This window comes from Colossoma macropomum, unplaced genomic scaffold, assembly GCF_904425465.1.
Source record: "Colossoma macropomum unplaced genomic scaffold, Colossoma_macropomum, whole genome shotgun sequence".
Taxonomy (NCBI): Eukaryota; Metazoa; Chordata; class Actinopteri; order Characiformes; family Serrasalmidae; genus Colossoma; species Colossoma macropomum.
The window spans coordinates 4,549,760-4,562,458 of record NW_023494808.1 but is presented as its reverse complement, the minus strand read 5'-3'; the positions used below and the strand labels follow the sequence as shown (position 1 = coordinate 4,562,458).

General features: G+C 40.2%; 1 protein-coding gene across 1 annotated transcript; it reads right to left on the bottom strand.

Annotated features, from left to right (window-relative positions):
- Window positions 1-3,485: 3,485 nt before the first annotated feature.
- LOC118798181 lies at window positions 3,486-11,633 on the bottom strand. The gene is made up of 8 exons (XM_036557547.1): window positions 11,520-11,633; window positions 11,111-11,434; window positions 8,547-8,885; window positions 7,098-7,217; window positions 4,904-5,008; window positions 4,678-4,788; window positions 4,311-4,363; window positions 3,486-4,103 (listed from the first exon to the last, which is right to left on the bottom strand). The coding sequence occupies exons 1-8, from the start codon at window positions 11,557-11,559 to the stop codon at window positions 3,576-3,578; spliced, it is 1,620 nt and encodes a 539-aa protein (XP_036413440.1). The 5' UTR covers window positions 11,560-11,633; the 3' UTR covers window positions 3,486-3,575.
- Window positions 11,634-12,699: the final 1,066 nt, after the last annotated feature.

Sequence of the window (12,699 nt, the reverse complement as noted above, 5' to 3'; positions counted from 1 at the left end):
TTGCACATATTTTACACTTCTACATTTAAAAAAAACAAAAAAAAAAAAACATGAGATTTACTCACCAGTAACTCTGAGGTTGATCTGTGTGGTGTAAACCTTGTATCCATGATCAGATGTCCAGTCTGATTCAGCTCCACACCAGTATTCACCAGAGTCTCCCTCAGTCAGACTGTTGATGATCACAGTGAAGATCTGCTTTCCATCATCATGTAGATACAGTTTTCCCTCATTTATCCATCTTCTGCTCTCTTTAACAGATGTTTCATAAATACAGTCAGCAGTGTCCACTCTCCTACAGAGAAACTTGGGGTCACTGCTGTGGGAGTGTGGGTATTTGCAGCTGATGTTCACATGTTCTCCTACAAGAGCAGACTCAGTGATGTTCTTCTCAAAGAAAGTATCTGTCAATCATAAACAATGTTAAAACTCTTACATGAGGCCCCACAGGTTTTATGTAGTCAAACTTGATATTGTTACAATGCTGTGATTTTAGAGAAAAACATATCTACTCCTTCTGTAGTAACATAATACACATTACTATGACCATCTGGCCAAACCCTCCTGTTAAAAGTATGCTTAGGTCACAGGAGGAGATAGCGACAGAAAGCACATGGACACTAATATATTACAGGTTGACAAAATAATGTAGAGGGAATGATATGCAGATTTATAGAAAAGGGAGTTTTATATCACAATTACTGTTCTTTGATTTTAATAGGAGTTTGTACATTCACCCTCACTGTAACTGATGCTAATGATGCTGGAAGTCTAGAACAATAAACAGTTGACAGTGTGGAAGAGACTCACCATTCTGTACATTCAGTTCCACTGGTGTGTAGACATCAAAGTCCAAATATATATCAGCTCCACACTTGTAAGTTCCAGAATCCTCTACAGTGAGTTCTCTGATCAACACCCAGAACTCTGCAGCTCTGGTGTTATCAAACAGTGAGAATCTTCCACTATTTATCCACTCATTTTTAACTTCTGTCTTGATCTGGTCAGCACAGTTTGGCCATGAACGCTTACAGAAATATTTCTGGTTTGATGTGTATCCTGTATCATATGTGCACTTGATGAGGACTCCTCCTCCTGAATATCCCATCACTCTCTCTGATTCTCTTCCACCTACTAAATAAGGTCCACATCTAAGTAAAGGCTTCATTTGATGCTGATAGTGATGATTATTTAGAAGAGCATCTCCTTACCTGAAATCAGGAAGAGGGTGAAGATGAGGAGGATCTTCATTCTGAGTTCAGTTCACAGATCAACACCAACTCAGACAGATACCAGAGCTCCTGAAACTTGTATCGTGTCTCTGTGTGACTATGACTGTCCTGCACCTTCAGCTCGGTGTTAACTGTAAACTGACGTCATGCCCACTTCCCCTTTTTACCCCAAGAGGATTGCAGTGGACAGAAACATTCTTTCGCTTATTGAGTACACCATGGTTTAACATGTTTCGCAAAAGTTTTCTCCATTTGAGCTGCTTTTTAGCAGGTATTACAATTTGCTCTGTGAATGGGTTCACATTTATTACTCCATATTTAAATCTACTTGTTAATGTCATTAATTCTGTACTGGCCTCGATCAGAAGTCCTCTTTTTTCCTCAGTAACTGGGAAAGAAAGGTACAGTATGACTAACTATGCATGGGCCAGTATTAAAAATATATCATGATAATTACCCAACCCTATTCAAGATGCTATCACAATATGGCATTTATAAAGACATTATTTTATGTTTTGAACATCACTCTTTAAAAATACGTGTGCAATATTTACCATAAAATAATTAATTAGAAAATAATTAAAAAAAAAAAAAACTGGCCACTTGATGCTCACTGTGTATCATTATTTTCACTAGGCCTTGCATAGAACAATGAGATCTTACTGTGAAGCTTTCCCAACATAAAATACAATTTGTAACAAACTACTGTACATTATTATACATTATAATATAACCATCTTGTACATGTGATGCCAGTCAATACATAACAGTGATTAATGAGGTAATATTTATTTTATTAAAACACCTGCGGTGATAATGCCTTTTTCTGCTAATGGGAAAATGAGACTCTCCATTATATGATAGCGTCAAGCTAAGGACGGGGACATTTGGGTTCAGTTTAACTTAAGTTAAAGTTAAAGAAAGAAAGAAATCTCACAACAGACATTCAGGTACATTTTTCCACTTTGTATGCTATAGCTATTGCAGCATCAGCAGAAGACAAAACACAGGAATAGCCATAATCTGCTGCAAGAAGTGTTCTTTATTAAACACACTAGCAGAAAAGCGCACATCCAAACTAAAGGAGTCACCTCTAGCCAATGAATTCATCCGGTACATTATCCCACTTCCTGACACCAAATAACACGTACACATAAACTAAAATCCAACAGTAAGCAAGATAAATAGTCCCTTTTCAGGAGGGCTACCATGAGCCTTTGTGTGTGGCCATCTGCATCTCAGTCCTTAGCAGCAAGCATCGCCCAGTTCTCTCCCAGGGCCATACCCCCACTGTCACGGCTCTTCCAGTGTATTGTAGAGCTTCCCATGGCGTGCTGCGTCAAATCCTGCACAGCTGGGGTGGGGGCTTGTTCCAGCCCCACTGTTGCTGTCCCAAATGCTGCTTGTGCATGCTGGCCCTCCACCACTGGTGATTGCTTTCCAGCTGCATGAAGTGCCCCTCTTGGTGAGCGTGCTGGTTGCAGTAGAAATATTAGCAAGCACAGCAACCACACTTGACCCACTACCGCTGAACCTATCTCTTCTCTCTCACAACTGCTACACTGCTTGCAAGCTCGGCAAGGGCACTTCAGTCATGTCCTGTCAGCTCAGGGGATCGAACTGGCAACCTTCCTGTCACAAGACTGGTTCCCTAACCTCCAGCCTACGCCTGCTCCTCGTACATTACACATCACTGATATTACTCAACACATTTTTATACAAATGACTCGTATCATTCCTAGATTATGTTATCTGAAATACAGTATCATAGTACATGAGAGAAAATCAGTTGGTATATTTTTCTACAATCATCCTTTTCAGATCAACACACTCTGATAACTTTACGCACATCTCATTGACTGAATTACGCAGAAATTTTGAAAAAATATGGAATTCCCTGATAAACAGTTTGTAAAAAAACATTATGTCATCATTCATAAGCAACACGCCAATCAAAGATGTTTTGTATCACATCTACACATTAAAAAATAATGTATAGGTGAAATATTGTTGCATGCTGCTTAAGAGGCACATCACTGTTAATGTAAATCAGCCTTAATGAAGCCAAAAAAAAAAACAAAAAACATTTACATAGATCTAGAAGTAAAAGTATTTTATTTAATTAATTGATTTTTTGATAGAAATGGATGAGAACCGATGGAAACAAATGAGTCTAACATGCTGACCCATCCACATCACCTGGCATGTTTCACAGTAACGTAGACATGAGTCCTTCTCTTTGGTCAAGGTTGCCGTAGTAAAAGCTTCATTAGAACTGTCCTCATTCCTGCTGAAATTCACTGTTGAGTATGTTGGACATTCAGCAGATTCTCCAGCTGAATGCTAAGTGGCACTCGCTGAGGAATCAGAGAGAATTGTGGGTAACTGAGCTGTGGAGTAGATGTCCTGATCAGGAGAGTTTGATGGTAACTGAGCAGGAGAATAAACAGGATTTGAGAAATCACTGCTTGAGGGTAACTGGACATTATCATCGACAGTTTGAGAAGGTTCTGAGGGGTTTGTGGGTAACTGGACACTATCATAAACAGTTTGAGAAGGTTCTGAGGGGTTTGAGGGTAAATGGACATTATCATAAACAGTCTGAGAAGGTTCTGAGGGGTTTGTGGGTAACTGGACATTATCATAAACAGTCTGAGAAGGTTCTGAGGGGTTTGAGGGTAACTGGACATTATCATAAACAGTTTGAGAAGGTTCTGAGGGGTTTGTGGGTAACTGTACATTATCATAAACAGTCTGAGAAGGTTCTGAGGGGTTTGTAGGTAGTTCAGCAGTAGAGTAAACTGTGGAAACATCAGCATCTGAGGAAAACATGTTTTTAATCTCCTCATGGACCGACAGAACATGTGGAACCTGAGAAAAGAGAGAAAACTGGAGTCTGTCAGTTGTGTTAAAGGGAGCTTTACTTTCATTGTAGTGTATAATTGATAAACAATTTTTCCACTCAATTTTGTGTATGTACATGTTAATCTTTCAGCTATTGAAAGTTCAGTATTGTGTGCATTTCATTTGTTGATTCTTGTACAGTAGCGATCTACTAGCGTGAGTATCTTGACTCACCTCCTGGTTGCTTGAGGAGCCAATGATGGATTGGTTTTGGTATAAAATTCGCCCTTAGGAAAAAAGAAAACTTGACGATAAAGCAGCCAAATTAAGAAATATGTCTGCATTGTGGAAATTAAATAAGAACATAGTATAGGTTACTGTATAGATAACATCAATAAGATTAATCTGAGAATGTGTACATTGTCTTTACATCACTTCTCATGATTTATAGGCAGCAGAGGGCAGCATCTGTACGTCATGGTTAGTCCACTGGACCTTTCTTAAAGTGTGCTTAATGTTTGTCAGAGAACGTTGTCAATTTCTTAGATTTAGGAGAATTTTTAGTCCAAGAAAGGGTGTCTGTGAGTGTGTGTGATGGTACCTTGAGTCTTACTTCTCTTTCGCTGAGCATATATGAAGAATAAGAGTCCAACCAGAAGCAGCAGCAGCAGAATCACAGATGTACCAGTGACCACAGAGAAAATGAGAAATTCTGGAGGTGGAGAAACAGAATCATAAATAGGGAATCATTCACAAATAATAATCGAATCATTTAGAAATGACTATGTGAGCATTTTTTTTTTAATTTTTGCACTGTATGTAAGCACCTGTAGCTGAAGAAAAAGCAAGTGTGCTGTTAGAAGATGAGGGTGTGGTTGTTTTTGTGGTCGCTGAACTGTTGCATGACACTGAACAAGGCAAAACACTGAGATCTAAAGGAAACAAACATGAGTTTGTTAGGACATCTGTGTACATGAACTTATTTCTGCTTAATGTTCAAGTTAAAGAGGTTTTATGGTCATTTCAGCTCTATACAAGTACACAGTGAAATGAAACAACATTCCTCCAGGACCAACACAGGAACACAAGTGCAAAACAATGCAATATACACAGTGCAGACAATACAGTGTAATAAATACTAAGCACAGGCAGTACACGATACTGAGAATACGTAGATTATGCAAAGCAGGATGTGACACATTACACAACAGTAGTCACACAAGGCCACGCAAGCTGATTGGTTGAGAAGCATTCTAACCGTGCAGCAGGTTTTTTTCACAAACACTGTATCACTCCACAGAGACGCCATTGCTAAGCAATGACTTTGACAGCTGTAGGAGACCCTCAAGCCATTTGAACATTTTTACTTCTTACTTTGCCGCAAACAGAAAATGGACACTTTTAAGATCACATTTGACCGACAGACGATTTGGTCAGACTGTCAAGATGAGACGACACTAAATCCCCAAACTGTCATCACCACTGAGGAGCTTTTCAGTCAGCAGCTGTGACAGAAGAACAGCTAAACAACCTGGAATCAGCCAGAAATTAACCCAATACCATTCGCCAAACTAAATGGACTGTAAGATGCTTTACAGACTGGCTGGAACAAAACAACATTAATACTGATCGGCAAAAACTGACAAAACTGAGCTAAACTTGATATTGCGTCAGTTTTATGGCTCAGTCCGTACTTCAAAGGTGAGGCTTACAGCAGACTGTGCAGCGAGTGGGCGGAGCTCGTTACTCTGATGTAGCAACAAGCTGCTTGTTAAGGAACTATAATTTGGCTGAAGGAACTGCGAACATTAAAACATATTAAACGCCGCGTTCGCGTCCCAGTTTATTAATTTCTCACTTTATTCATTTAACTGTTGTAAAAAAAGCAATAGAACTCTTGAGGTTGTGTGTTATTGTGAATAACATCACGGCTGTGATGATCTATGGCAACCAAATCACAGCCGTGATGTTATTTCGCAATAACACACTCCCTCGGTGTTCTATTGCTTAACTATGACATATTTAGCAGATAGTCTAGCATTTATGATCACAGCTGCCACTGAGGTAGCAACCAGAACAGCAATGGAGTACAGTATTTGGTTAGTACAATATTCTAGCAGCTAATAATGTTAAAGAAATGTGCAAAAATGCAAGTAAGCAGATATGAATTATATTAGGTAAAGTATTTCAGTGTGAAATGCAGTAACTATATTTAAATACAGTGTCACAGACACAATCTGAAATTTCAACAAGTGGACAGTGAGATGGCCTCATATTGTTATGTATATGTGTGTGTTTGGTCCGTGTGGGTGTCCTTCAATTCAGTCCATAGGAGTTGAGGAATCTGATGGCTTGTAGAAAGAAACTGTTGCACATTCTGGCTGTGAGGGCCCGAATGCTGCAATACCTTCTTTCAGATGGCAGAAGAGAGAACAGTTGGTGTGAGGGGTGTGTGGGGTCAGTCACAATGCTGGTGGCTTTTCGGATGCAGCATATGGTGTAAATATCCATGATAGAGGGAAGAGAGACCTTTTCAGCTGTCCTCACTATTCATCAGAGGGTCTTGCGGTCGAAGGCAGTGCAATTCCCAAACCAGACAAACTCTCAGAAGGTACTAAACTGTCACTGGGGCAGTGCCCCTCTTGTCACTGGGTTGGTTCCCTTAAGGGTATATCTCAGTATCTTTAGTCAGGGAACATAACTGAACCATAATCCACTGAAATGATATGTTCTAAGCTGTACTGACTCCACACACCCCGTCTCGTCTCCAGGCTTTTATTTTACTGTTCTGTTTTAAAACATTCGGTTATGAAAAAGTACAAATATGAACTTTTCATCTGGAAAAACGTATTTAAGGTTCACAATCGGACCTTAAAACCACTGTTGTACCTTTGAGGGAACATTTGCTCTGTTTGTACCTTGATGAACGAAAAATGTACCTGGACAGAACCTTTATTTCTAACAGTGCAGTTATACAGCTGCTCTATGTTTATCAAGATAAATATGATCTAGATATTTTACCTGTTGTTTTTATCTCAATTAAGGATGTTCCTGTGGTTTTAGATGTTGAGAATATGGTTGCTTTTATGCCTTGTGGAGTTGTTCTTGATGAGGATGATCTTGTTGCTTGTTGTTCTTGTTCTGGTAATGAAGATGTTTAAAGCTTGGACATTGAAGTCTTACGGTATGTGTAAGGATGCATATCACAAACTCTGAAACAGCATGTGGCAGGTGCGTTTGCAGTTGCTGAAGCACCCACAATTATGAAGATAAATTTAGAATTTCTCAGTGATGCTCATTGAAGTTTGGTATTAAAATGAATTCATTTGAGGAGGTGTGAATGCAGGCTTTTCTCAGTTCCTCATTTAAATACTATGATTATTTGCAAGAAATCATGTCAGAGAAAAGAACTTGTGTCCCCCTTATCCCCCCCTCCGCCTCTCCCCCCCCCTTTCCCTGAGCTGAGCGGCTGCCCGTCTTAAGAGGGTCTGATGTGAACCCCACTCAATCATGTCCCAGGGGGATCTGATATGGCCGGCACACTGTACAGAAGTGTAAAACTGCATCCACTTATACTGTTTTGTGTCTGTGCTGTTATCCAGTCTCAATGTGTATTAAGCAATCAGAAATGTATGGTCTTTCTCGGCCCACACTATGACACAAAAGACACCACAAGATACAGCACAGACTCCGTTTACTTGTGTGTATCTGTCACTGGCCGATCCTCTCTGTCTCTGCCCTGCTGACCAGCTAGACTTATTAATCTCCAGAATAATCCCATAATTCTGTAACAACTGTCCTGCTAACTAGACCTAAAAACAGCCTTAATAGTCTCCACAATATTCCCATAGTTCTATACCAACTGCCCTGCTAACCAGACATACAGATTTATTAATCTCCAACATGGTCTCATAGTTCAGTACTAACTCTCCTGCTAACTAGACCTAAACACACCCTTTTAAACTCTAAATGTAACTCATAGTTATATATCAATTGTCTTGCTAACCAGACCTGCAGCCTTATTAATCTCCAAAATAGTCCCGTAGTTCTATTAACCACACCCACGTCTAGATTACACCATGCTTCTGTATTTGAATGCAGATACTAATACCTATAAAAAAGCAAAAATGAAGGAGCACTGAAGAAGGTGTCCCGGGGACATGGATGCAGCAAACTCAAGGTAAGGATTTTGCTCTGAGAGTAATGTGATTCATATGCATCCACAATAAATATAAAAAATAGATCCAAAAACAAAAAAAATCCTTAAAAAAAGATATAAATATATATATTAAAAATGTATATAATTATTATTATTTTTTGATATGCCATTTTTTTGTGTCTTGATAATGCCGCTACCCATCAGCTCATTTTTATGTATGTTGACATGTTAATAAAGACTTTTAAAAGTCTTTCTTAAGACGGTGGGCCTGGAATTTTTTTTTGCTCTGGGATCTACTTTGGATTGCTCACCAGTAACTCTGAGGTTGATCTGTGTGGTGTAAACCTTGAATCCATGATCAGATGTCCAGTCTGATTCAGCTCCACACCAGTATTCACCAGAGTCTCCCTCAGACAGTCTGTTGATGATCACAGTGAAGATCTGCTTTCCATCATCATGGAGAGAGAGTTTTCCTGCCACTATCCACCTTCTGCTCTCATTAACAGATGTTTTATAAGGACAACTACTATACCCCACCCTCCTACAGAGAAACTTGGTGTCACTCCTATGTGATTGTGGGTATTTGCAGCTGATGTTCACGCTTCTTCCTACATTGCCACTCACACTGATGCTCTTCTCATAGGATTGATCTGTTAGTAATAAACAAGCAGATGAAAACAATTAGATATAACCCTAACCTTCACATGGTAAAACCCTGTCATATTCTGATAAAAGTGTAATTACAGGGAGAATTGGTACAAATAATTTTACAAATTGACAGGAACCCAACTGACTGATTACATTTATGACATTTGGCAGACGGTCTTATCCAGAGCAACTTAGAATCTGATCATTCTACACAGGTAGGCGAAGGTAGTTTTAGGAGACTTGCCCAAGGACTCTTATTGGTATACTGTAGGGTGTTTGCCCAGGTGGGGGATTGAACCCCAGTCTACTGCGTAGAAGACAGTTACCCACTACACTATACCAACCATTTCACTCATACATTACTCAAGACTGCTATGATTTACATTTAGAACTGTTTATCTACCATTCACATTTTAAATATTATTATAATAGGATCTAACTACCACCTTAGATTAGGTCATTCTCTGCTGCTTGGTTGCTGTGGCTTTTTGAACGTGGGTTGGTTGACTGTGTTGGGCCTTTGCCTAAAACAAAAGCAAGTAATCAGTATTTCATTGTGCTTTATTAATGACTGTAGGCAGCCACAGCCATGCCATGTATTAAAGCAGGCTTTAGGCTAACAGCTACCTCTACACTCAGCTCATGTCTGCACTTTCTCACTTCTGAGCTCGCACTGACTAGTTCTTCCTGTTGTAAAGCGAAAAACATTGAAGGAGTGCTAGTCCCGCCTTCAAAGTAAGAGTCTTTGTCAGAATAAACACAGAAAATAACTGATGGAGAATAATAGCCCAGAATTAACATGCAGAACATTTCATGAACCCCACCCCTCTTACCCCAAAAAGTTGTTGAACCGAACTGGGGGCTGCCCTCTTCTCCTGGGGCATGGGACTAAATTTGCTGGGGAGTCATCTGTACTGACTGGTGCTGGCGGGCAGCTGAATGCCAACTCTGTGGCATCCACTCTGTTGGTGTGCCGGAGTGGAGAGACTGAATTTGGGTGCCTGACTTATGCAGTGGCCTTTCTTAACTGTGCACTAGTCACAGCAATGCACAAACAGCTCCATGTATAAATCCTGTGCCACTCTTGGCACCAACATCAGCAGCAGTGGCACTCCTCTCACCTGCCCTTTGCTTTCTCTGACAACATCTGCATCATCAACACTAACAAGGGTGTTACTCATGTGCTCCACTCTGCACTGGGCATCTGGTGGGTTCATTATCACTGCATGGCTACCTCTCAAACTTATCGTGGAACTCCTTAGTCCAGAATGCACATTGTGGACTTCAGTTGTCCAGACTAAATGGTGCATCTTCATGCCCCCAGCTGTCAGAGTCAGCCCATGATTAGTGCTAGCTCACCAGTCACCATATGGAAACAAACTGTCATGCATTCTAGCTTGAACCCAGCAGGTACCACCGGCTGGGCCACTGTGACGGCTGACCATGTGTCCACCACATCAGTGCATGGAACTCCATTGGTGTTGATGGAAATATGGCAGAAGTCTGTCATGAACATTCACCCCACCACAGTCAATGTTTGTTCGCTGCTGGTGCTGTTTATTTTGGCTAGGCCAGCATTCGTACCTGCTGACTTTACTCTCAATGGACAAACCCTACCCAAATGTCTGAGCTGGCCGCATGTTCAACACTGGTGGCAGCCCATGCCACTGGCGGGTATGGCTACAGGTATGTTCAGTGGGCAAGCCCCAGCCAGATGTCTTGGTCAATAGTCTCGTGCTACCTGCTGTATGGCTGAGGTAATGCACAGCAAAGGAAGGCTAACCTCGCCTTCACAATAAAAGTCTTTGTTAGAATAAACCTAGAAAATAACTGCTGGCAAACAACATCCTAGAATTAACATGCAGAACATTTCTTGAACATGCTCAAGATCTTGCAAGTCCATTTGCCAAATGTTAAGTACATATATACAAAATCCTCAATCACGCAATCATCACATATGTCTATCAATACAATTGCATTTCCATACCAAACATTCAAGTGATGCTATCAAATCAGCAAAAAGCAAGAACACAGTGGAGTCTCTAAAGGTGGGGACCCCATGATAACACTTAAAATGAGAGAATATGTACTTCATAAAGGGATCTAGACAATTACATTCTCCAAAACAATTCCTGATTTTTGTTCTTTATTGGATTCTGTACATTCAGCCTCCCTGTATCTGATGCCAGTACAATAATAAAGAGATGCAGTGTTGGGAGATACTCACCTTCCTTTACATTCAGTTCCACTGCTGTGTAGATGTCAGGCAGCCGAGAAATATTCACTACACACTGGTACAGTCCAGAATCCTCTACAGTGAGCTCTCTGATCAACACCCAGAACTCTGCAGCTTTGGTGTCATCAAACAGTGAGAATCTTCCACTATTTATCCACTCTTTTTGAACTCCTGTCTTGATCTGGTCAGCACAGTTTGGCCCTGAACCTTTACACAAATATTTTGGGTTTGATGTGTATTGTGTCTCATATCTACACTTGATGAGGACTCCTCCTCCTGAATATCCTGTCACTCTCTCTGATTCTCCTCCACCTACTAAAAGAAGACAAATGTCCATCTGAGTAAAGGCTTCATTTGACTCTGCTGATAGTGATGATTATTTAGAAGAGCATCTCCTTACCTGAAATCAGGAAGAGGGTGAAGATGAGGAGGATCTTCATTCTGAGTTCAGGCTCTCAGATCCACACCAACTCAGTCAGATATCAGAGCTCCTGAAAGTTACACTCTGTCTCTGTCTCCATCCAACAATGTGACTGTTCTGTGTCTTGAGCTGGGTCTTAACCAGAAACTGATGACATGCCCACTTCTCCTTTTTGACCCTGAGAAAGAGAGAGCTGCAAACTTCTTCAAGATGAGGTGTGAAACATAGTTTGATGGCACAATTATAATTTTATGGTACAAAATGAACAAACCGTGAATCTGAATAGTGGTGAGCTTTGCTTTTTTGCCCCTCTTGAGCCTGTTGTAGATAAAAACATTCTTCTGCTTATCAAGTACACCATTGTTTAGCATGTTGTGCAAGAGTTGAATAATTTGTGATACCTTTTTGCTGGTATTTCAAAATTTACTGTGGTACTATGATGAGACCAGTTATTCCATCCTGGAATCTTCATGTTCATGAGATTAATTCTGTAATTTACTGCCATCTAGTGCACAGGGTGAGTAACTGAGGATATCTGGCAGCCCAGACTGAACTGGGAGCAGAACAGTAGAGTAAAGATTGGATTATAGACACCCCAAACCACAGGATCATCTGGGAAGATAACAGTTTAAGATCACTCTGATACTGAGTTTTGCAGTTGTCAGAGGGAGCAAATTGGCCTCAAAATTGACCTGATTATCCTGTAGTGTGGGCCATGCGTAACCAATTTACTTAGTTTGAGATATTTAATACTAGCACTCAAAAAAAATTGAACAGTCCATATATGGTCTAATGCCTTTTCTTCATAGTGTCTTTATAGGTCTAGTGCTTTTTTTAAATAATGATCTTTCAAATTAATGTTTATATGGACTTCATGTTGTGCGATTGGTCTTTATTTCTCACTTTAGCACTATAATCACACATGTAGCACATTAATATTTATTCATGAAAAATATGCTGACTTTTCCTGTACACGTTTACACATTCATCACAAAATATCAGACAGCATCCATAATTTTTTGAGTTTAGACTCTGGTAGACTGAATCTGATTGGATGGTGCGTTCTCATCCCGTATCTGAGTTCAGGTAGATGTAAGATAACAGCATGAACAAACAGTGGGCAGGACTAGTGCTGAAGCACCTTCCAGGGCACTTAAAC